This window comes from Alosa pseudoharengus, unplaced genomic scaffold (assembly GCF_046254945.1).
Source record: "Alosa pseudoharengus isolate Yale_2024_CS ecotype anadromous, Long Island Sound unplaced genomic scaffold, YU_APseudo_1.1 YU_APseudo_1.1_scf_13, whole genome shotgun sequence".
Classification (NCBI taxonomy): Eukaryota; Metazoa; Chordata; class Actinopteri; order Clupeiformes; family Clupeidae; genus Alosa; species Alosa pseudoharengus.
Genome location: NW_027468598.1, coordinates 11,881,232 through 11,906,658, shown reverse-complemented (window position 1 = coordinate 11,906,658; position 25,427 = coordinate 11,881,232). Strand labels below are relative to the sequence as shown.

The following is a 25,427-nucleotide window of genomic DNA, read 5'->3' as shown; positions in this document are numbered from 1 at the left end:
TGGTTACATGCCCTTCGAGCCAACAAGCCTGATATGAGTAACCTTTCGTCAACAAGAACAGTTAACAAGAGAGAATCAATCAACTCACGGTAAATACAAGTGCCTCAGGCCTAGATTAGCCATTCCTGAATAAGCTGGAATGTAGTGTGACAAAAACATGCTCATATGCAAAGCACATAAATAGTCTATAGGTAGTAGCATATATACTGACTCAATAAAAATAGAGATAAAGATACACAGTCTTTAAAAATATGTGTGATACGCCAAAATAAATATTTCCCCCAACCACAACTAACAAGAACCATATCCTTGCATTAAACTTATTCAAGGGTAGCTTCTACACCCATCACAGTTTTTGTAACAGAAAAGGGCAGATTTTGACGATTGATCTGATGTTTTGGCTTTGGCTGTATGTTTGATCACTAACATCAAGTACACAAGCCCACAGTCAGAGATCCCTATACAAAGAACAAAATGTACAGTATGTGTGTGTCTTACTGTAAGTTATCAAATGGAAGGATATTGGTTCCGAGCAATACTGGAAGGTCTCGGATAACCATATGACTCCATATGTGTGTGTGTGTGTGTGTGTGTGTGTGTGTGTGTGTGTGAGAGAGAGAGTGATGACTAATGCTCCAAAGCTGTGAAAACAGCTGACTGCAGAGAAGGACATGAGAAGGGCCACAACCCAGGTCGATGTCATTACATCATATGGAGCTTACTTTCATCCTGAGGGAATCCCTCTTCATTGTTATGCTGGGAGACACAAGATGCACGCAGTGTGGTGCTGATAACAATGCAGACTTAGTCAAGCTGCTTTTCCTTCAAATGTATTTTAAATGAACTGAATGATCAGTCGATCAGCTCACAGGATTAATAAAAGTGGAATGAAAACAGATTTGGTAAAAGCAGGGAAAGACAGCTACACTACCAATGGCTAGGGGCACTGCAATGGCACAAAAATGGGAGACATATACTGTACGTATCATATGCAGCTATATGACTTAAATGAAATAATCACCTAATCATGAAGAAATACACCATCCTATGATATAATGGCTAACAATGCTACTTAAAAAAAAAACACACATACATTCTCTCAATCGTACTCAGGTTGAGAACTATCCCTTTCTTCTCCAAAGCTATTGAGAACTCAGAATTCCTCTCACGGAATAACCTCGATCCAAATCAATCTGGCTTCAATAGCGGCCTCTCAACAAGGTAAACACAAACAATGCTTGAACATTCTATTTGGGCCCCAATCTACTTCCTCTGCATTAAGATAACATATGGAATGTTAAAAAGGAAGTCTTGTGGGGCCAACTATGATGCTGATAATGGAACTTTCTTGAAAGGGTCCATAGCGGCCTCTCAACTGAAACGGCTCCGTTGTTTGTGACAGAAGCCTTGTAGGGCTGAGCAACAGCTCAGTCCTCAGTACTCAAGCTAAAAGACTTATCAGCTGCTTTCGTTAACCAGTACATCCTACTTTCCATACTCAGATATGGGTATCAAGAGCACAGCAATTTCCTGCATCTCAACTTCACCACAAGGGTACCCCAAGGCTCGATGCATTTATCCGCTCGCAAAGCTTCCCTCATGTCTTCTTTATTTTGCTTTGCCGATTATACACAACTTCGAGGTTGCGAGAAACGTAGGTGTCATGATTGATTTTGAAATAAATGACCTATGGCCATGTTGCCTCGGCTCCTGGTACAGGCCATGCTCACGGTACAGGCCATGGTTAGGTCACTCAAAGACTTTCGCTGGCCCTTTTAGCCAGTGAAACAGCGGCGTGTCTGGTGGTCTTTCATCAACCCAAATGTTCAAGCCACGCACCCGGTCTGAAATATCCCTAAGGCCCGTTTCACTCCGGGACACGTGAGCGTGTCAGCTGCGTGGCGTGTCCATTTTTATTCCGGCTCCCACGTTAACAGGTTAGACCTTGCACACCGCCTGCATGACACACAAGTCTCAGGCGCGGCTCGAGCCGCGCTGAAAATGCGTGCATGCTAGGAATAGGACTAACTGCTATTTTTCACGCCACATGCAAACGTGTTGGAAGCGTTTCCATTTAAAATAGTGAAGAAAAAAAATGACGAAATGAGACACTGAGATGAAAAGAGGCCACTGTAGCGCCGCATCAGATACGCTTCTGGTAAACAAATACACAGAAAACGCCACGCAGAAGCCACGCAACTGACACGCAACAGACACAAGAGGCCTAAGGGCTGATTCAGACTGCCTGCGTGGCGTGAACGAGGCGTTTTTGTTGCATGTCAGGTGCGTGGCGTTTTCTGTCTTTGCACACCAGAAACGTGTCTGACGCGGCACTGTGGCGGCCCCTCTGCCTATAATAAAACATCTCTTCACTTTCTCTTTTGAATGGAAACGCTTCCAACACGCTTGCGTGTTGCGTGAAATATAGGCGTTGGTCTTATTTCTAGCAGGCACACGTTTCCGGCAGGGCTCGAGCTGCGCCTGAGACGTGTTTGTCACGCAGGTGGTGTGCAAGGTCTTACCTGTTAACATGGGAGCCGAAATAAAAACGGACATGCCACGCAGCTGACACGGCCCGTTTCAGGCCGGGAACATGGCGTGAACGTCGTGTGTCTGTTGCGTGTCAGTTGCATGCCGGCTGCATGGCGTTTTCTATGTATTTGCTTACCAGAAGCGTATCTGATGCGGTGCTGCGGCGGCCTCTCTGCCAATTAAAATGTCTCTTTTTCTCACATCATTTTTTTTCTTCACTGTTTTGAATGGAAACGCTTCCAACACACTTGTGTGGGCGTGAAAAACAGGCTAGTCCTATTCCTAGCATGCACGCATTTTTGGCGCCTGAGACACCTGTAGATGGGTGTGCATACCATAGCATAGAATTCATTCCTGCAGGCGCCCCTGGACACTGCATGCACACTCCATCCAAACTATTCTTCTCTATGGTTCCCCTATGGTGGAAAGCCCTACAAGGGGCAGGGGCGTTCCTGTCTATCTTCAAAAATCTTTTGAAGACCCAGCTCTGGCAAGAGGAGCCTACCCCCCTCTCTTTACACCAATACACTTAACTTGTTGCACTTACCATGACGTTCTTCTCTATCCTGTCTAACCCTCTACAACCCTAACTTGACTCCAAATGCTTAACGAAATGAATACATGTGAATGTGTTATGGCACCTAAGCCTATTAGAAACGTGTCGAGTATCACAAATCTTATATATGTACAACTACTCTGTATAAATTATGGCTGCACTTTATTCATAAGTGTGCCCAGTAGCTCGAAGAGAATCACATCAAAACTGAACCGCGACAAAATATGTGACAGCAGAACCTCGCTGATAAAATTTCGCGTAATGCTAGACGGTATTGCAGCATGCCCCCAGGGGAGCTGGAGCAATGATAACGCAGCAGCAAGAATCCGCCCCGCGTACTGCTCACTCTTGGCGCCCCTCCACCACAGCGGTGCTGATGCTGAGGGTTGTGCGGTGCGCTGCTCTGCTACAAGTTCAGCCAGTCACTCTTGTTGCTGCAGCGTGGAGAGATCAAGCCCTATCAAGCAGCGCAGTATCGCTGCGGAAGCACAGCACGTTCTTTGTTTGTACACAAGATCTGCCAGAAAGTGACTTTGTTACTAGAGATTTTCCCCTTAAATGTTTACATGTTAAATGCAAGCACGTCGTTTTTCACAAGGATGCAACGGGGAGAGAGCGCGGGACAGGAGGCTTTTGAGTGATTTGTTCCCGTGTGGAGTTTTTTGTCGTTGTGGATGGATAAGGCGCGTGCACGTTCAGAAGAAGATGGTTTTCTGATGACTGTGGATTGAATGGAGCTGCGGAATTGAAGTAAATTCATTACTGTTGATCTAGGAGGAGGGATGCCCATATGCCCAAAAGGAGAAGCAATAGAGGAGTTCTGTCTTTTTATCTAATTGCCCAAAGCTCGCGTTTATAATTTAATTAATTGTAAAGAGGAGACTCTATCTCCAGCTTTTATCAGATTTATACAATAATTGTAAAACTAAATGATGAAACATGAAGAGAAATATGTTTAATCCACGTATGGGAATTTAGCATTTCAAAACGTATCGATTACACAAGATATTTTCTTGAAGACCGGGAGTTTTTTTTCCATACATTTGTCGCTTTGTGCTTGAAGAATGGCGATTAATACAGATCCAGAGTTTGAGAAATCCACCCTGGGAGAAAATGCCGCCGCGCAGCCCCCCGAGTCCCATGAGACGGAGAAACTTCTCAGCGTCACCACCACCGAGCCTGGGGGCAATGGGATGAAGATGTCCAGCTCCTTCACCGTAAATATGGGCAGCGACAAAGCCTTGGATGCTGACCAAAACGGCCACAGTGTGCCATTGAGGTCTGGTTCCGCAGGGCACCTAGGGGCTGCTCCGCTGTCCCCGTCCCGAGTCAGTTTAAGTCGCACTTCTTCCACCGGGAATGCCGCGCAAGAGCAACAGAAGCCCAAAGACTATCTTATTTTGGTTATTCTGTCCTGCTTTTGTCCCGTCTGGCCCCTCAGCATCGTTGCACTGGTATATTCAATTATGGTAAGTAGCCTACCCGTCTTTGCCAAAGCCCCATGTGAACACGTTCATGTCCTTAGCTGGAGAACAAAAAGATTTATATGGTGTAAGAAGGAAGAATATTATTGAATTAATAAAAATCACAAAGGGTTTCACGGGGGGCTGTATGGTCCTCATGGTAAAACCTGCATTCATCATATTTCTATATGTATGTGTATTCCTCACTGAATCCAGAATGGGAAAGTTTTTGCTTAGGACTTACTATACAAACATTTGTCTGCCCAGATGCTCCCATTCACACTTTTGGTCAAGAGGAAATACGCACTGAACACCTGTCCAGGTGCACCCTCGGGCACATGCGAGCTCCTGTCACTTAACACAGCTGAGATGAATGATCAACACAGTAGAATATTGATTTTCATTGTGTAAAAGTGACTAAAGGCATAATTGCTGCTAAATTGTACGTTTTCACAACCAATCACTTGACCTTTGACAAAGGAAAGTACAATGACATAATCGAGTTGAGAAATTATGTAAAAACGTCACAACTCCCGTATTTCCATATTTGTAAATCACATTTTTTAATCTTAACAGACGGTGCATTTCAGTACAAAAGTTACCTGAATAACGACGTTAGCCTTCAGTAAATGCCATATATTAGATGGTGTAATTTGGACAGTGTTTCACTTGCAGGGCGTGGTGCCATTCAGTCATTATTTTCCATTGGTTTGTGTAGCCCTACATCCAGGCAGAAGAAAATTGGCCGTTTTGAACAGCTGAAATGAATGCAAATATTGTACTGAAACGGAATAATGTGTGAGTAATCGTTTTTCACGACCGTGGCACACGTGAAAGACTGCTTATTAAGGTCATTGTGCGTTAAGTTGTTCGCTTGGTGCGCGTTCAACACTGCAGCTCGGACTCAGAGGCTCTATGTAATGTTTTGTGTGAGAAACGTCTGTATTGCCTGTGTCATGCGTGTTTGTAGTGCAATATGTTCACGTTTCATCCAAGCATTTCAGGTTAGCCTTCGGCCTCTGGAGAGGTTTCTTATCCAAGTATGTGTGTTCTCATCTGGACGGTCGGTCTGAAGGCTAAAGAGGGGAGTCCACGGAGTCACACAGATAGATTAGGCTGACAGTGGGACATGACCCAGTGTGCAAAATTAGGCTACTGACCTAGACTGCAGTACATAATGCACCGACTTCTGAGGAAATTTCAGATGGCATTTTCACAAAAGTAAATGTAAAATAACCCTAGAATGTATAATGTAACTTACTTAACAGACGTCTACTAAAACACTAGAGACAAATCTGAACCTATCATTAATATTTCCATGAAGCTGTTTAATTATTAAAGGGTGAAAAGCTACTTTTTGCCATTTTGGAGGGCTTTAAACTCAAAGGTTGAGAAATTTCCCTTAGAAATAAATTCCAAAAAAGTGGATAATTAACTTCAAAATGAGGTAATAATAAATTGATGATTTTGGACCCACAGTGTTTTATCTTTAAAAAAAATAATACAGGTCTGCAACTCTGAACTGCAGATTCATCAAAAATTTTTTGTCTTTATACACTAGCCTTACAAAGTGTTGTATAATTAATGATGTCTTGGCTGGATATACGGAATTCTAAACCCATTTTAATTATAACCTTGTAATTGAGCCAGCTTGGAAGTAGAATGAAAACTTCCTGATACTGGCAACCCCTGATATGACTATGAAAGAACTGATGGCCAGTGTGACTGACTCCTCTAAACAACAAATGAACTCATGAACAAATGAACAAATGAACTCTACGGTAGCAAATTGGCTCAGCAACTCACATAGAAGCATGCTCAGCAAAGGAAGAGTGGGAGGGAGACCTTGTCACCAGTGACAGTGAGGCAAATAAACTCTGTGTTCATGTGAGCCTCTTGTCAGTTTGGAGGTGTACAAACAGCCTTTACCTTCCCCTCTGTTTGTGAAGTCCCAGGAAGAGACAGAGGGAGAGGGAACAGGAGAAAGGGAGACAGAGAGGAAATAAGAGCTGGCATCTAACTCAATACAAGGTGAGAGGAGTCAATTAGCTGCTTCTGCAGAGGGCCGTTTGCAGCAGTTAGCCAGACATCTCCCAGATAAACATCCCCTCTCTGACTTCCCCTGGAGCAGTGGAGAGAACACCCCCCCCCCCCCCCCCCCCGCCACACACACACACACACACACACACACACACACACACACACACATACACAAACACATACACACACACACACACACATACACAAAGGCACCACTGCTTCATCAAAGGCAGGTAGACCAGTCATGTGGCCTAGACTGTGGACAAACTGGAATGAGGTTCCAGAAGAAAACCGATTTGAGGAAGGGGATTTCCGAAGCAGAAGACTAGGAGTCAATTAAGGGGAGTGGAGGGCTGTGGAGTAATGGCCTTTTATTGCATTGACCCAGCTCTGCAAGTAGAGCAGGCAGGACGCAGGAAACACGCAGCCACCACCACCTCAACGGCTGCTGCTGCTCCTGCCAGGGCACGCTTGGCAGATTTACATGTGAAATATGGGCCATTGTGCGTGAGTTATGTGTGAGTATGTGTGTTTGTGTGCTGCTGGGACTGCAGTGCTGATGGCGTTAGAGCTGCATGTGAGTGTAGTCAAATGGATGCACGTGCAGGAGGTTTCTGTTGATGTGCGTGTGTGTGTGTGCGTGTGTGTGTGTGTGTGTGTGTGTGTGTGTGTGTGCATGTACGGCATGGGCAGAGGGTATAGTGGTTCAGGTGTGTCTGTGTGCAGTTAGTCATTCATCTATTTTTGTTTTTTAAAACTTGACTACCCTGATTGGCATTTAACTAATGAGAGGGAGAATTCACAAGGGGGACCACGATCTCTCTTAGACCTGCACAAAAACCAACCTTGGTCAAATATGGGCTGTGAGGGGAAAGAGACAGTGTTCAAGAGCAAAGTCTAAAGGGCAAGCAGTCAGATTCAGCCCATGATCGGATATCCAGCTCTATCCAGAGGTGGCTGCGGACGTGGTATTTTTGTCTCAGTCAGATGGACTGACCAAAAGTTAAGAATTCCCATCCCTTAATTTCTCTACTTTTTGTGAGGATTACAAGGACTGTTTCTATAGCCCGAATGGCAAGTATGAAGGCATGCATGTTGATGGATGTCCTTCTCTCCCTGCCTCACGGCTCTCAGCCACACCTGATTGGCTGTGGAGAGTGAGGCAACCAGGAGATGGATTCTGTGTGGCTTTGCGTTTAGCAGGTTTACCTCCTGCTTTTTACAGTCACCCTAACAGGCACTAAACCCCCCCCCCCCATGTGCCGCGTTCCCTTTGCTGCTGGCTGGCTGGGCTGCTCTCTGTATTATTAATGGCTGAGGCTTGTGAGAGAGCACTTAGCCCCCCCCCCCCCTCACACACACACACACACACAGTCTCTCTTTCTCTCTCTTTCTCCCTCTCTTTTTGTCTGCAGTAGAGGATGCTGTGGGGGATTGCTGGGAGTGGTGGTTGGTTGTGGTATAGCAAGAAGGATGCCGATAGGTTTGTCAGGAACGTGTATTGGCCATCGATTGGCCTTCCTCCAAGCCGAACATGTGGCATGTGAGGAAGAGGAGGAGTTTGGGGGGAGGGGGGGGGTTGGGACGTCTCACATTCATGAGAGAAATACAGGCATCCCTGCCTTCCAGGCAAATCAATATGCCCATTTATCATAGGCCTGCTCCCCCTTCACCCCCCACCCCCCACTACCCAGCTCCTGGGCTCTGGAAAAGCCACCCTGAGACTGGCTCGATCCCACTGCTGCTCGCCATTACTCCCGAAGTGACATTAAAGCGAAATGAAATCCTCTCGGAAAGGACACGGCTCCCGCCTGGAGCGTACGGGGACTTGAAATGACAGCCATTCAGCTCTTTTTTTTTTTTTTTTTTTTTTTTTTTTTTAAAGAAGAAATTCCGGAACATTAATAATAAAAATAAAAATCGTACTGTAGAAGTTCCAGAGGCATTGCACAGAAGGAGAAAGTTACAGGGAGCGTAAGTGCACCTCGAGTGGACGGCTCTCTATCACCGTGCTCTTGTTTTTAAGGGCCTCCATTGATTGGAGGTGCTGATGCGGCTTTTCGCTGTGATTGGACTTTGGATCAATAGAGCTTTGCTGCCCTGGCCACATATTATACCTCTGCTAAGATATCAGGGCCAGTCTGCAGTATTTGAACTGAGACTGGGCAATGTGTGTGTGTGTGTGTGTGTGTGTGTGTGTGTGTGTGTGTGTGTGTGTGTGTGTGTGTGTGTGTGTGTGTGTGCGCGTGTGTGTGTTCGGGGTGGGTGGTATAGCTAAACAAGAGGGGCTCACTTTTTGATGAAACTATGTAAAGCTACCCCCTCCACCCCGTCCTGCCAGGAGAGCAGAGCAGAGCAGGGGGGTGTGTGCCTGTGGTCCTAATCAGAGCTGTGGAGCCAGAGAGAGGTGTCAGAGAGGGAGGCCGACAGGCAGGGGGACGTTAGCCTGCACACCCAGCCTGCCTGCCAGCCTGCCTGCCTGCCTGCCACTCTCAGCGGTGGAGCTTAGCTGTGCGAAATCTCAGCAGCCTTGCCGAGACACTGTGGCGACAAGGAAGTCCACTGGGAAGAGAGGGAGCAGGGGAGAGAGAGAGAAAGAGAGAGAGCAGGAGAGAGAAGAGAAAGAAAGGGAGATCAAGGGAGGGAAAGAGAGAGAGAGAGAGTGTAAGGGAGGGCGAGTGGGCTTCTTGTTTTCCTAGGCTACAACTGTGCTGTAATCCTATCCTTTATTGTAAATCTCCCTGCCCTAAGCGAACACAGCTCAGAGTGGAGAGCACAGATAGGCCATTAGCATAAAGTCATATGTGCTAACACAATGGGAACTGGCAGGACACGCTTTCATAAAAGGCTTACTCTGAATGGTGCAGTGATGTCATTGCACACTAGGAAGCGAGTGCAGGTGTTTTTCAGAAAATAAAGGCAACATTTATTATCTTGATTACTGCCAGGTTTCCTGGCATCTGATTATGTTGAATGGAGTTCTTGTAAATGAAGATTAATGCGGAACGAAATCATAAAGTAAGAGTACACCAGTTAAATGTAATTGGGAAGAATCTGGTCTTGTAAAACAACTTCTATTTTGATTTTCATTGGTGACTTCTAAAATATTGCCAGCAAGAATATTTGTAAAGGGGCTTTTGAAGACTTTTTTGAAGGTCCACTTCAGAACCAGTTCTAGGATTTTGAGGGATTTTGACAGCACTACTGTCCGACGCTACCAACCCTCCCAATTCTGTCCCATCTCCTTGTAAATGACACAATTGCATTTCAATGAGAGTCACTCTTGCAGTAAATATCCTTTCCAAATTTCCCACCTGCTAAAATACATTTTCTCTCTGACTTGCTGTATTATTGCCTTACAGTGAAGTATTTTAAGCTTCCACATCTCCACCCCCACCCTGCAACCAACGAAACATAACACATACATTATTCAGGGGGTGGAACAGGAGGGGACTTTTTAAAGAAATTGTGCACTAGTTGGACTGTGAACTTTAAGTCACCTACAGGATGTAGTCAGGGTTTCTTCCAATGCCACTTGGACAGCACTGAGGGGTGGAGGGGTCCGTAGGCAGAGATGTAGTGGAGGCTAAACGCAAGTAAACGCAGTTTATCCACCTCTGACATGTCAGAAATAGAGTTTATCCACCTCTCAAAAGAGTTTATTCACCAATTGCAACTTTTTACATTCAAAAATCACACTTTATTATCCACATTCACAATATGTACACTCACCAACATTCTAGGAACCATTTAATACCACTGGTATTGTTATAAACATTGGACAATAACCTCCATCATTATCAAACATGTTCTGAATGCCTTTTTTAAAAATCTGATACGGCATGGCGCAGTCCACCTCACATTGATCACAGAATTCATAGTTTACCCACCTCCTATTTTACCATACATCTCTGTCCAAAGGGGACACTGACTTTAGTCCTGCATCCATTTCTTAAAGACCAATATGGGTTGCCTGAGGGGTCTTACTCTTACCATAAAATACCACAAACATATGGAATCAGGATGTGTGATAAAATAAGGCATCTGAATGAGATTGTCATGATAATATGAAAATGCACCACTGAGTGTTTTGAGGTTGGCCACTGCATCTACAGTGTGTGTGTGTGTGTGTGGTGTTGTCCTGGAGGGTATGGCAGGTGGTATTGATTTCTTTAATGCAGTCTGCTGAAGGGACGCCCTCCCATGGGTGCAGTGAGGGTTAATGGGAAGATGTGGCGGAGGGCCACTGGTAATGAGAGCACAATGCCATTGGTCAGGTTTCTTGTGTTGTCCTGGTCCACTCAACACAACATATAGTCCCCTCTGACCTCTAGAGTCATGGAGGAGTCGTTCCCTCCAACCAACCCTGGCCTTTATCTTACAAGCTCTGCTGGTCCATCACTCTGTAAAACTGTTTAATTGAGCTTGTGCGTATAGGTCAATAGAAAAGTGTAGTCTCTCTAGCAGTTTTCCGTAGCCTTGGTGAACCCAGATGAACCTATACATTTGAATGTGGAAAGAATCCCATTGACACCCATTTCAGAATCACCAAAAACCCAGGATCCAATCGCAAATCATTTTAATATGATGACAGATGATGGCAGTGCATTCAACACAACCAATGGCAGGGTTAAACAAAGGTTTATTTTCTTTGGAATCTATAAAACAACTGCATATAAAACCTTCATTTACCAGAAAGAGCTGTTTGCTGCACTTCTGAAATGATTTGGTAAGACTTTAATGAACCAGTTTAAGTTTAATTTCACTGTTGGTTACGCCCCTGGAAGACGTAAATCAATTAAACCTTTCCCGGCTCACTCTCAATCTCAATTGAGAAGCAGTCTGGTGTCAACCAGGCAAAGTTTTTCTACCCTTCCTGCAATTTCAGCCGGTTTCAACAACCCATGTGCAACAGCAAATAAAGACAACAGTGTGTAACAACACTCACACATGCTGCTCAGAAGCACACACTTGAGAGAAATCTGAATTGAGAGGAGCATAATGCACTGCACACACCCCTCCTACCTCACTGCCTTAATGGTTTCCCAATGAAAAAGTAAACTTGAGGTGTTCTCCAATAGTATTTTTGATATTAGCTCTTTGCACAATCTTTTTTAATCAGTGGCGATGTTTCACGTGCTTATCGGTCAAAGAGTATCTGGTTGAGATCACTGACTAATATTACTCTAGTTTATCAACCAATGGTTGGAAATGATTTATATTTCTTTCCTTTCAAGTATTTCTCTGCTGAACATCACTGGAATAAGTTTTCAAACTCCATGTAAAAAAGTATGTCTTAGTCACAGGAATATGTGTCCTTTATCCACTGGCCGTTTAGCAACAGTTAGTTTCCCTTACCTGCATGAGGTGGAGAAGACAAAGGGCTTCTCTAGTGTTGACTAATGGGTGTTCATTCATATTTGAAAAGGATGCACTCAGTGTGGTGGGTTTCACTGTGGTCTCATGCCATGTTCCTGTCCCGTGTGTGTGTGTGTGTGTGTGTGTGTGTCCAGTCCAGAAACAGTCAGCAGCAGGGCGACTTGGATGGAGCTCGGAGACTGGGGCGTCTGGCTCGCCTCCTCAGCTTCGTGTCCATCATCCTGGGCCTGGTGATCATTATTGTCTACACAGTAGTATTAAGTAAGTAAGGCAATACAGCATCTTTTCCCTGCTCCCCAAGACCTGTCTGCTTGTGTGCCTTTAGTCCTTTACTTGTCATCAGATTTGGAAAGATCTATAGAGAATTCCATCACAGAATGCAGATCTTTAAGCAAAAACAAGTAAGGCAAGTAAGGCATATTCCCACATCTGTGCTCTGGCTATAAATATGAAACCTGAATGCACATAGGTCTTTCATACAAATCTCTAACTTTCATTGATGAAATGACTGACGAGGTGTGTAGGAGGTTCTCTTAGGCAGACTGTTATACAGATAGGACTAACCTTGTTTTTCTCTCGTTTCAGCAACAGCAACACAATGAAATTAACATGCCGAAAAACAAGCAACAGCAAGGCCACGTATCATTAGAAAATACCTCCTTCTCAGCAACCGACAAAAAAAGAAAAAAAAGAAGAAAAAAAAACAGATGCAAAGTAAATTCATAGGTGCAAGTGATGCATGCTTTAGGGTTACAATATGCTTGATGAAAAAGAAAATAAAACCTGATATACTGTCCAACGTGTCCAAAAGTAATTAGTGGTTATGACTTGCATTCAGTACACAAGCCGCACTCAGCTGTGCAGATTCGATGAGAGAGGAGGAAGAGGAAGAGGCTGACGGAGGTTTCTCAGTTGTACAAGGACCACTGGGCCTGAAGGGAACCAATGGACTTTGCATAACCATTCTTTAGTCCCAGCTGACTAAAATATATGAATATATTTGCAACATACATATTATATATATATATAATATATATATATTGATGTACATTTTTAAAGAGATTTGTATGCAGTGGTTGCAGTCAGAGAAAGTCACTGTTTGATGGTTGCCTTGCTGCTAACTGTAGGATTTGTACAGACTGGCAAACTAGCTGGGGAAAGGGAAACCATGAAGATGGGGTGTGGTTTTTATTTTGGCTAATTATTTTGTAGCGTTAAAAAATACCACGTGCATGTCTCTCTGAAGCATAGGAAGCCAAACGATTTTCTTATTCAAAGAGAAACTGACTCGACGGAAATCATTATTTCTGTGCCAGTGAGAAAAGGGTGTGGTTCCAATAATCAGTGGTAAATGTACATACTGTGAGATCAGTGCTAGAAAGTCCCAGAAACTCATGCGCCTCTCCATATCGATAACGCATGCCAAGCCTGATTGAGCCTGACACACCCCAGATTGCCCCCTGTGCATGGGTGCAACTGAGGAGGCATGAAGAACCCCTGGACTTCGTCCAGCTCAAACCCCTGACCCCTTTCCCTGCCCCTACCCGACTCCCCTGATATGTGTACTAGCCGTCCCCCGATACCGTGTAGTGCAGTATACTCTTCACCACTGCACTATGCCCACTACCCACATACAGGCCTTACCTACTGTCAACCTGTATTTGTTCGATAATATATACATGTATATTTATATATCCAAGTTTATGTATTCACACAATATATAGGCATGCTTTGAACAAACAGTACACCATCCCTCACGGAAATCCCTGTTGCAAGCAGGCTATGAGGCCAATGCAGGGTGGGTACATTGTGACTGGACACTGTATTGTCTTAATAGTACTGTAATGCGCACACCGATCTGTGACATAATTTAAAAAAAATGCCCATTTGGTTTTTGTCAACTCGTGCACAATAAAATTTGCCCATCTGCCCATTACTGAGAAGTTTGGATTTTTTTTTACTACTGAATAAGCAAATAGTGGGTCTTTCATAGGGATTGGTTGGCATAATAAATATTGTTCAGTCCTACTTTTTGACGTTTAAGACTTGATGAGCAAGAAAAGCACTGGTTCAGTGAAAGGCATGACTGTCATAACGGTCAACAGTTATATGGTGCCTGGAAAGAACACAGGGAACTATTTCCTGGGTTTTATGTCTCCGAGGTCATATCTGCTGAGTACAGACGAATACTCTCAATTCAAAGATCCCTGGAGATAAAGCTCAGGTGTACTGATCAAATTCTTTCTCAGCCCCAAGTATAGACAACAAAGCACTTGATACATGCTGAACATCCCCCATCCACAGTCACTGAAAATGGGAGCTAAAAAACACGTCCAAAAACCTTTGACCAAAAAGGCACCTTTCACATTTAGTTACACATAACTCCTCAATCAGTGCACTGTGGACATTTTCCATTGCTGGTTTTCCAGAACAAGATATTTTGGTGACCTCTATCTAAAAGTGTTCAAGCATCATCTAAAACGTGCATTGATCTATACTGAGATTGAAAAAAAAAAAAACATATAAATGTGAAATTTACAAATGATCAGGACCATACATTTGATTGAGAATAGTGTATCTTCTTTTGTATGTATATTGTTTTTTTTTTGACAATGGCCAGTACAAAATATAAGAAAATGTCAGTGATGTCCAACTCATGACTATTTTCCACTGAAGAGAATGATTTTACATACTGTCTTGTACGTCGCACATATCTTCAAAGACTGTTATTGTGTATTCAGTCATCCACTGCTAAGACCTTGAATGAAATGTGACTTTCTATCCATGTATCTTTTTAGCAGTTTAGTTCTCTTTTGGATATGTATGTTTTTCAGACCTTTATTGTGTACCTTTCGCATGTATGGAATAAACTTTAACATGCATGGACCATGGTGAGTCTTATTTACTTGTAAAGTTATGGTTTAAACAATAATACAATAAATAATACAATAAATTAAATACAAATTCTCCACAACAGTAGGTGGATTCTATAAGATATTGAAAATATTATATTTTTGGAATATTTCCATACTGGACACTGCTCTTTTGATATCCACTATAAAATGAGATTGTCTGAAGAAAAAAACCCTCTACTGATTAGTCTGAGACTATTCTCTGTGATCAATGTGAATTAAATCAACAGTTCAATTAAACAGTTACATTTCAACATGAATAAGGGGAGGGGAGTATGAAGGCTTACATACAACACATACGTGGGGGTGGTACACCCCATAAACTGACGCGGACACGTCTGGTGGATGTTTGCGTTATGTCAGTATTGTGGCCCTGAACAAAATGTTGCCCAAAATTCGTTCTATTTGAACACGACAAGAAGTGAAGTCCCCACCCCCCACCGCTTTCCCTTAGAAACACACTTACATAGACACCCGCCTCCATTTTTAATGGTCCTGACTGAAGTTACCCTGAATAATGGATGATCTAGGAAATGGCACAAGATCTACTGCCTGTTTGGGCACTTCGGTCCGCAACGGTTCTGTGGATCCCCAGATCTGCCTCACGCCATGTTTGCACTTGCATGCCCACATCACACATGCTCACACACTGCAAATATGAGAGCTTGTATTATTGGTTGATTTTTTTTTATTAACAATAATCATTATACAGAAGAAGCATTACAATAAAAATGGTAATGAATTACACTTTGCCTTGGCAGAAGCCTAAACAACCAACAGTCAGAACCTCAAGCAACTCATCCATTTATCCATAAAAGAAAAAAGATTTCATGGCAAGGACACCAAACCATTCAACAGTCTTTAAAACTATTAATCCAGGGCCAACACAAGCTAGAAAAAAGCTGAGAGAAAAGTGTTAAAATTACCAACTGAAGCATGTAATTAGATTGTCATACACTCTCATCACATATGTTTAGATGGGTCGGTAACTCACTAGTCATACTTAGATCAAAAGGGGAACAGTCTTCCAGCAAGTCTAGATTAGGCTGTATGCTATAGCATGGAGGGTCATCAGCCTGTCGTACTTTGCGCACGTTTGCTCTTCCAGAGGTCACAGTGAGAGGGGAACCATTTTAGTCACAGTACACAGTATTCCATTACGCTCCAGTAACCAGCTTATTAGTCAAAAGGCCCTTAAATATTCACAAGCACCACACTGTCATCACAGCCCAGAAGCTCGAGGCAAGCAGAATATGGAGTTGTGCTGGAGGTTGCCAAATGCAAGTTGTTACACACACAGAAAGGGGCTGATTTCTGCAAAAACGCTAACAGATGAAAATAAAATGGTCTGTTGGCCACTGGCTGCTGTTTAAAAAAAAAGTTCTTTCACAAGCAGAAAGTACAATTCAATTGCTGAAGTGATGTTGCCCTGCTTGGCAATACCAATCTTGGCATTGGTTACCAATTGTAGCCCAATTCTTTTTCCGTTACACAGCATTTCTTTGTTACTTACTTACTTACTTACTTACAAGAGCCAAAAAAATTTTGACTGCACTTTACTTGCAACATGATGTGGCGTTCATGCTGTCAGAAGTGTCAGTTTGGTAAATGCTACAGGTGTGCAATGGGGCATTGTTCAGACAGGGCAGCACAGAATGGTGTGCTGCCCTCACCCCCTACAGATCCATTGCACTCTCTATGTCCATCCCTCCCTCCCTTCATCTCTCTATGTCCATCCCTCCCTCCCTTCATCTCTATCACTCCATCTCCATCTCTCCAGGCCTCTGTGACTGTGTTAAATCCTCAGTTCCATTACTAGGAAAAATCTCATTATGCTCATTGTGCTGTACACTATCACAATGGCCAGCGGATATTTACTAAGCCATGGTCCATGGCTCCAAAACGGACTTGTCAGAATTCAAATCATTAGAGCATTCTTCTACTGACACACCCATTAACTTTTGAAGGAACTCTATTCCCATAAAAATGTCAGATGAGCAGATACACAAATACGGTCTGACAGATCTGACAGATAGTTGCTGTTCACTGATAAGTGTATTGAAACACCAAGACTTCAAGATATACCATCCATATGAACACCATTTGGTTTTCGGTCTGATCTGCTTTGCCTATACAGTATATAATTGCACCACCACCTAACTGACTTGAAACAGAGCTGCTAAGCATATAATTATATCTATGTACATTATTTACAGAAAAAGAAAGGTCCTTTTAGACTTCTATATGCTGACTGTGTGCAGACAACACCTGAAATCCCATAGAGACTTCAGAAAAAACATTCACCAGAGGATGAAGCTCACCTTCAAATTTACTTCAATAAGACGCAAGTACTGGTACCAAAAATGACACCTGACTGTAAAAACCGCACGTGGAGGGAGAGTATTTTTCAGACAGGAATCTGAAGAATGGATTTGCCATTAGATGGACGTGTGGATCCAGAAGGTCATGAACAAACATTCACGTCTTGTGCTTCCACCAGCAGACAGCAGTGAGATCCTTGGCCAGTGCTGATGCTCTAACAAGGTGCGAGAATGATGAGAGCCCCTAACATGGCCAGCTCTGCGGTGACAGAGCCATCAGAGATGGATAGTACCCAAGAACCCGATGCCTTCACAGCCTGCTGCCTCAGCAAAGCAGAACTGTCGGATGCGGAGGAGGCCTTGTTTGTCAGGAGTCCAGGATGAAAGAAAGTGGGATAAAAGGGAGCAAGGGCAATGTAGGAGCCAAAAGGCAGTGTGTACTGTATGACTTGCGGTGAAAGGTGCTATCTAGACTTCCACTGCTATTTAGTAGCTTCTCCTGCAGCACCTTTTGGTGCTACAGGGTTTATGTGACAGCCTTGCTGTACGTGTGCTTCTTTCCCTCACTCTTCCTCCCGCTGTGTCTCTCCCTCTCAAAAACCAGGGATGTTCAACTTGTATATTCATCAAGGAGAGAGTGCTGGCCCGTTTCCGCCATCACGCTCCAGTTCTTCAAGATGCCATCAGCGGCCGCCCGCGAGGAAGGCAGAGACGTGCGTACGATGGGGAAATCTCACGGTCACGATCGGCCAACAATGCTCTACTTACACAGACCTCTGTGGGAGATCCCTCTCCCTATTATGACCAGCCTGAAACAGAACTGTGTTTCAGACTGGGCTTGCAATGCCTTCATCATGCCAGGGAATATATAACAACATGTCAGTGTTGGCTTTTTTCTGTATTTGGATTTCTGTATGTTTTTTAAATCCCTGTTATGGGGTTAAATCTTGAAGTTGGACGAAAGCTTCTTGAAAGTTTTTGAGTGCCTACTGTCACAATTTTTTTAAACATTTATATGAATAATTTATTAATTAACAGGATACATAACATGATGAACATCTTCCTTCACTAAAATAACCATCACATTAAAATGTCTTGCTTGGAAGGAAAGAAAGAGAAAACAAAATCACCACAGAGGGTACAATTTCTTGTTGACTTCCCTTTCAGAGCAAATGGCGTTACATTACATTTTTGCTTCTTAAAAAAAACCCAAAAGATCCAGATTAGTCATATTAGATATTTGGTCTCTGTTCCCTTCTCCTCACCCCGCAGTATAACTGTTTGTGGGGGGATGATGACCCCCCAAAAATGCTTCAGGATTGCACCAAACTACCACCCCTCCCGTTGATAAATACAAATAAGGAAGTCCATGCTGGCCACAATCAATACCATTATCTGATTAGGCCAAGTGGGCGTTTGCTTAGTAGCCTCCAGGGTCCTCCTATTGCTAAGTCCATCCTTCCGGGTTCCACCACAACTCGCACTATGCCAGAGGGAAATAAAAAGCGATTGGTCAACTCCTGTGTCCGTCAGTGAAATGCGTAGAGCAGCAGGAGGATGGTGCAAACGCCAATGACTCCGCCCAAAATTAACGAGTCCCGCCTCTTCCGCAAGTTGATTCGCTGGATGAGGCTATTGATGGCAGGAAAGCGATCTAAGAGAGAGGTTTGGTCAAGGAAAAGAAAAAACTAAATACTAACCCCATTGCCCCTGATCCTTCAACAGTCTCTGCTGCCCTCATCTTTTGTAATTGTCACAATGGTGAGAATGCAGCACTGAAGTCACATATCCAGTTGAAACACAGAAAGACACAAAACAAAGGTTTTCTTAGATGATGTTCATTCAGCTCAACAGTAAAAAAAAACCCATCCGGTCAACAGCAGCATGTCTGCTGTAAACATGAGCTCCAGAGTTTTAAGAGAGAGAGAGAATGATCCTGTGGAGAACTGGATTAGAGCCTGCACTAAGGTGCTTCAGTCAGCTAAAATGGAGCTGAGATGGGAACTAAAATAAACTGCTTTTGACTATTCACAATAGCTTACCAGCAGGATTTTAATATAATTCAAAATTCAAAGTGTTTTACTTATTCAAAACGAGAGAAATGTAAATAATTTATCACTCATTATCAGAAAGAAAAAGGAATGCCGAGGCTAAAAAAAGTTCATTAACTCATCAAATTCTAAACATGGACTATATCCTGTTTAACATAAAAAATAAAAAGACAAAATCAATTAATAAATAAACCAGCTACCAAATAGCGCCTTACGTGGCGAAAGGTTCACGGTACTTTAGGTAACGTGAACGGATTGGGCTGAGAAAAAGCAACCTACAGTAAAACTTCAAATAAAAGCCAAGGCCCAAATAGACGCCTGTCTCTTTTACATGCCTGGTCTGGCAGGCCTGGTCTGTTTTTTAGTTTCGGGTTGTATTTAATCTCCTAAAATCCGCCAGATCGTCAGTTTAAGCCAGTTCTATGGTCCAGATTGCGCACAATAAAGTTTTGATTAGATGGCATTAATAAAGACTGCGCTGGTGAAAGCCAAAGTTCCAAATTGTTTAAACTTTTTTTGATATGGACTAAGCCTATGTGCAACATTGTCCAATTCATCCCATTTTGCTTGAAATTTGCGCATTAGACAAAATATTTTATCTTGTCATAACAAGGATAGGCCGACGGTATGCCTATACGGTATTAACTTGTATTGTTCAGCCCTGTCACATCGTTTTGCCTGGCACAGTTTTTTTTTATTTCTTAAAGCTCCCAATAATCTTAGAGAATATACAGTATGTCTTACATGAACTGATGTTAAAACACATTCTAATTATAAATAAATCATAATATAATGTGGTAATGCTATTTGGATCATCTCTATTATCTCTAACACTCAATGAACAACATCTCAACACTAAATGAATGATCCGTAATTAATCGGATAGCCAAATGGGTAGGCGTGTATTCAGCGTGTTTGAAATAATTAATTTGATAATATATCCCATCTTTGCAGAGGAGAAGTTTTGTGTGAAAAGAATTAAAGGCCTGTCTCATTTAGACGCCTGTCTTATACATGCAGTTCGGCGATTTTGGAAAATAAAAGCCTGGGCTATTATTTGAAGTTTTCCTATTTTTAGCTGCTGAAATAATGAAATATGTATGCATGAAATGTCACCAAATTTGGCACGTATCCAAAGAATGTGGTGATAATTGACAGTGTTTTGTTCGTTTTGGTCCTTTACAGTGAAAATCCCATATAAAAAATGAAAATGTATTTTCTGAAAATGCAGAAAATACTTCCATTGTTTGTACATACCTATAGTTAAGGTGAAAAATATGTGAATGTGGGCACTAACAGAAAATAAAGAAAATGGAGATTTCCATTGGGGACAAATAACTCTGTGACACACAACTCACACATTAACACAAACACTCAAAGTCAGAAAGCAAAGGATACTGGCCAAAGTGTTGACCCTGCTCTGTATGGACTTCAAAAAACCCCGCTGCGAGGTCATGTTCTCCTTAGTTGCCATGGCAATGCTATAGAGAAAAGAGAAAAATCGGTTAAACAAGTAAAAAACTGAGTAACAGATGATGGAATCTCTCTGTGTGTTACATTGCATTTTCCCCCAAGACACACATACAACAACCTTAACAAAAATATGTGTGTGTGTGTGTTTGGTTGGGTGCAGTAGCTTGAGTCCATTGAAGCTAGGTGGACACATACCCACGCAGACTTTAGTTCAATTAGTCAATTTAGTTAACCCCCTCAAAATATGCCAAATTTAAGATAATTCCATGATTATTATTCATTTCTATGTATTTATTTTGACCCCCAACCACACTCTAACCAAATTTTAAACAGTGTAGTTCACTTCACACATACACAGGCAGAATGGATCAGCATTAATATCCTAAAAACTCAGGAGACCAAAGCACAGCTCAAATAAGACAAAATGCCCCAGGAAAAATGATCCTCTATTAGAGATTAATATCCCAAGACATGGCAGGCAGATGTCTTCAAGAGAGAAAAAATATAGCCATGCATTTCCATTTCAGTGAACAAACAAATTGTTTTTTCCCTTGGGATTGGGTATGAGCCACTTGAAGAGATTGGAAAGATCTTTGAGTATTTATTTGCCATTTGTAACAAGTTTGACATTTCTGAGAGGTTCTCCTTCACTAAGGGAGAGTGATCTTAAAACGACTTGAGTTAGCAAGCAGAGAAACCTGCCCTTCTTGGGGGCTCTTGAGCTGACTCCAGATTTCTGGAGTGTTGGAAGGGGATTAAATTGCCTGGTGACACTGTAGATCACTCAAGCCCAGGCTCAGCAGCTTTGGGAGGTGTAACGTATTAGCCTGGGTGCCATTCCGAACTTAGTCCCGCCCACAACGTTTGAGGTCGGGAAGTTCGGTCTGGCATTGATCAATAGTGGCGCGAGTATGCTCGCCCAAATACTGGCGGGCCAATCAAATGGTCAGGGCGGGCTTTATACGATGATGGACAGATGCTCAACAGTAACGTAATCCACCACGTCACCAAAGAGCGCTTGGGTTGAATTCGTTTACAACAACGATGGCTGCCGCTGGAGAATTGAGATGTGTAGATTCTGCTATCAGGTCTGTTCTAGAAGATATCGACAGCGAATTAATTTTAAAAGAGGAACAGAGTAACGGGATCAAGGCATTTGTTGATAAGAAAGATGTTTTTTGCCGAAGCAACTGAAATGGGCATCACGGCGATGCAACTCGGCGTGCACGACGAGGTGGATATAGCCAGCGGTCGTTGCCAGATCCTTTTTTGAAGCCCGGAATCCTGGCTGCTGAACAACAAGTGGAGGGACATGCTAGGCTCCGATGTTTTTCAAGCCAACCTAATTGGTATCGTGATGGACGAAGTTCATCTAACTTACAAATGGTAAGAGAGTCTAACTGTCTGACTTAGTAAATAACTCCCAATGTCGTGATATGAATCCCATGTTGTAAACATAGTAGCCTAGGTATCGTTGTACGTTCGCTAACTCAGACTTGGTACAATCATAACGTTAGTGTGATTGTAGCGAACTAGCTGTTAAAACATTCTAATGTAGGTTACTGTTTTATTTCTATCAGTGGTCAGGCTGCAAAAGGGCAGAAGGGCATTTGGGTGTTGCTTTATGTACTCAAGCACCATACCCATATTGGTAGGCTAGTCACTGTACCCCTTATAAGTGATGTATTCTTTTTAGATGTCAGTACAGTCATTAAAAAGTACTAAATGATACTACTCATAATTTCTTATTTTTACTGTTACTTATTGGTTGCTTTTTGTACTGCTATATATTCCAGGTACACCTGTGCTGACATTGACCGCTTCTGCTGATCGGGAATCCAGAGCCAGGGTTATGAAACAGCTTCAGATGGACAATCCAATAAATTTGGCCCTGAGCCCAAACAGAACAAACATCAGAGTGGGTCTGATTAAAGTACCTGGCCATACACTGGAGTGCCTACACTGGATTGTGAGGGATGTTAGTACAAAGCTTGACCCAGCAGTTAAGACGGTACTTTAATGGAGTCACTAGTTGTCTGCGGAAAGCTTTGTACTGCCATTTTGAGGAACACACCACATCTGTTGATCTAGGACATCTGTGCTGCACTCACTGCCATTCTGTTTGTTCTTGTGAACCTGAAGGTTGTGGGGAGCTAATCCCCAAATATGAACACTTTCAAGGGGAGGTTTCATCACACCACAAACACAGAATAGTCACACCTAAGGGCACACTTTTGATCAGGGAACTGTTACAAACTTACAGGAGTAGTTTACTTCAGGACCATAAAAACATACCACTTTACACAGTCGACACAGCCTGCACTGGTTTTGGAGATGAACTCATTGATCAGTTTTAGAACAGTGCACACAGATATTTGACCTGGACTTCATTATCCATAATCTCCCTACATACAAGCTGGAACATGCAAAAGAGATACTATGAATTATGCATGAGGTTTTTGATGACATCGAACAGAGTCAAACTAATTTGTTTGATGACTGTGTTGTTCAGGATGACCGTGTTCAGGTTGACATGGATTACACTGGTTACTTTGATGACGAGGATGAGGATGATAAGATACAATCATCCCCAAGTAACTTGGAATCAGGCTTGTCAATGTTGAAGATCGATCTCAAGCTAGCTTCAAATTCAGGCTCAAATTTGTAGCTTCAGGGTCCTGTTGTTGTGCAAATGCCTTTTTTTTTACCTCTGTTACATTAATATTTTTGAATAAAATTAAAATGGTTTATACTTCTCTACTGGTTGGTGATGTTTCTGCATTTAAAGACAAACAATAAGACATTTCAATAAAGATTTTTAATATCTACACATAATAGGTAATGTTTGAAGATATACGCTGAACTTTGAACATACAACCAATAAGAAAACACAAAAATGTTTTCAAGAATGTGGATACTACTAAACTATTATATGAAAACAATTATTTACATTGTCATTTACGAAAACAATATTTACAAATTACCATCACCATTTACATTTCACATTTACTTAATTATTTAAATAGGCACATTTTGCCAGTCCATTATTTTCTCCTGGTAATTCAGCTTTGCCAATAAGTTTCTCTTGAAATTCGGGAATGCATGAGACTGCCTGCCTGGGTGATTTTTGTTGGGAAAGTTGTGTCTCCCTAAAAACGTTTACCAGTGTTAAAACGTCCTGTTCTCGGGCCACATGATGAATGCCAGCCGGCCTTGTCAGCTCCAGCTCTGTGTCCGTTTTGTCCATTAGCTCTTTGACGATGCCAATGGACCTACTGATTCTGGCTGCTGACATTTCTGACATGTTTGGTCCCAATCCTCTCATAAATGATTTGAGAAAATTGTTTAGGTGTTCCAGGTGGAGGTCAAGTGGATGGAAAATGGGTGACAACCTGAAATATAAGTGAACACATCAGTGTGAAGAATTACAGTATAGCCTAATAAGTATAACGTGCATTGACAATACATTGGAAAATACAGACTGTTAAATATGGTGACACCAGATGCAATTGCTGAGCAGGTCAGAGAAACACTGCCCACCCCCCACAGAGGTGCAGAGCACAGAAGTGGGGGTTGGATAACATGCTAGTCCATTACAAAATGAAGTTTCTACATATTGACAAAGTGACAGAGGCCAACTTACACATCAGGTACAAGTTTATCCTGGTAACATTTGCTCACACTACACTGAAATTCGGGCTGGCTTCCAGAATACTAGGCATGTCAAAATATGACTAGATGATTTAATCATAGATAGATTTCACGGAAATGAGGAGTGTGGGAATGCACAGTGTTTATCACATTGGACAATAATCACGACTCACTATTAACTCATGTGAAACGTGGCAATCGAGGTTATTCTCATAGTCATATCATAAGAAGTAGAAATGTATTAACAAGCTTACCTCTGTAATGCTTCTTCGCGTTTTTGTACCGGTTGGAGTTGACGGATTGGGGCAGAACTTCTTCAGAGTCCGGGGCGTCTCTGATGCCTCAGATGAACACGGTTCTTCAGGCTGGTCTCCTTCGTCTTCTGTCCATTTTTTAAACACGGGCATGTCGCGTTCCAACCGTGTTATAAAGTTCTGACAGGACCGACAAATGCGATGCGATTTGTTTGCAGTGTTGTGGAGTTGTAATCCTAAACGGATAACTTGATCGTATATGCATTCACCTTTACTGTTTCTCTCAAAAATGAGGTTCGTGTGTTGAACTCCGTGTATCCTTACATTATTTTTACAACACCTGCGAAAATCGCTCACATTTTCTTCTTCTAGCGTGCAGTTGAGTTCTGTTGACATCAACTATGCGTCGCTTAACATACGTCACACACTCCGTTGCTCTGATTGGTTGTAGGTCTATCCAATTGAGTGCAGAGGCATTTTTTTTCCTGGTTCGTTTGAAACACGCCCCATAATCACAGCTCTATGGAGCAGTATCAGACTCAAATTCTGACTAGAATTGAGTATGACTACGTCAGGCTAGTAACGTATAGCCTGGCACTGCTAAGCCTGCCAGCCAGCCTGCCTGCCTGCCTATTCCCCATCCTCCCAAAGGTACCGCAGGCTGCTGGGCCATCCACTGCCAGACACCACAATCTAACAGAGCTGTTGGACCAGTCTGACCAGGGAACAGTGCAGTGCCTTAGTGACCTTATGCAGGAAAACAACCAAGGCTTGGATGACTTGTTTGGCTGCTAT

General features: G+C 42.7%; 2 protein-coding genes and 1 long non-coding RNA gene across 4 annotated transcripts in view; 1 reads left to right on the top strand and 2 right to left on the bottom strand.

Moving 5' to 3' along the window:
• The first annotated feature begins 3,794 nt into the window (after positions 1–3,794).
• trarg1a (trafficking regulator of GLUT4 (SLC2A4) 1a) lies at positions 3,795–12,634 on the top strand. The gene is made up of 3 exons (XM_076281506.1): positions 3,795–4,557; positions 12,105–12,231; positions 12,556–12,634. Exons 1-3 carry the CDS (start codon positions 4,153–4,155, stop codon positions 12,570–12,572), a joined length of 549 nt encoding a protein of 182 aa, XP_076137621.1. The 5' UTR covers positions 3,795–4,152; the 3' UTR covers positions 12,573–12,634.
• Positions 12,635–15,559: 2,925 nt separating this feature from the next.
• Positions 15,560–25,427, bottom strand: part of gosr1 (golgi SNAP receptor complex member 1) — a 39,985-nt gene continuing 30,117 nt past the window's right edge. For both annotated transcript variants that reach the window (XM_076282160.1, XM_076282161.1), the window contains 2 exons: positions 20,653–20,735; positions 15,560–18,857 (listed from right to left, as the gene is read on the bottom strand). In XM_076282160.1, coding sequence (XP_076138275.1) covers positions 18,733–18,857; positions 20,653–20,735 — 208 coding nt within the window. In that variant the 3' untranslated portion in view covers positions 15,560–18,732. The remainder of the gene's footprint in view (positions 18,858–20,652; positions 20,736–25,427) is intronic.
• On the bottom strand, positions 23,531–25,208 carry LOC143121661 (uncharacterized). The gene is made up of 2 exons (XR_012986525.1): positions 24,633–25,208; positions 23,531–24,119 (listed from the first exon to the last, which is right to left on the bottom strand). It is a non-coding gene; the product is annotated as an uncharacterized LOC143121661 (long non-coding RNA).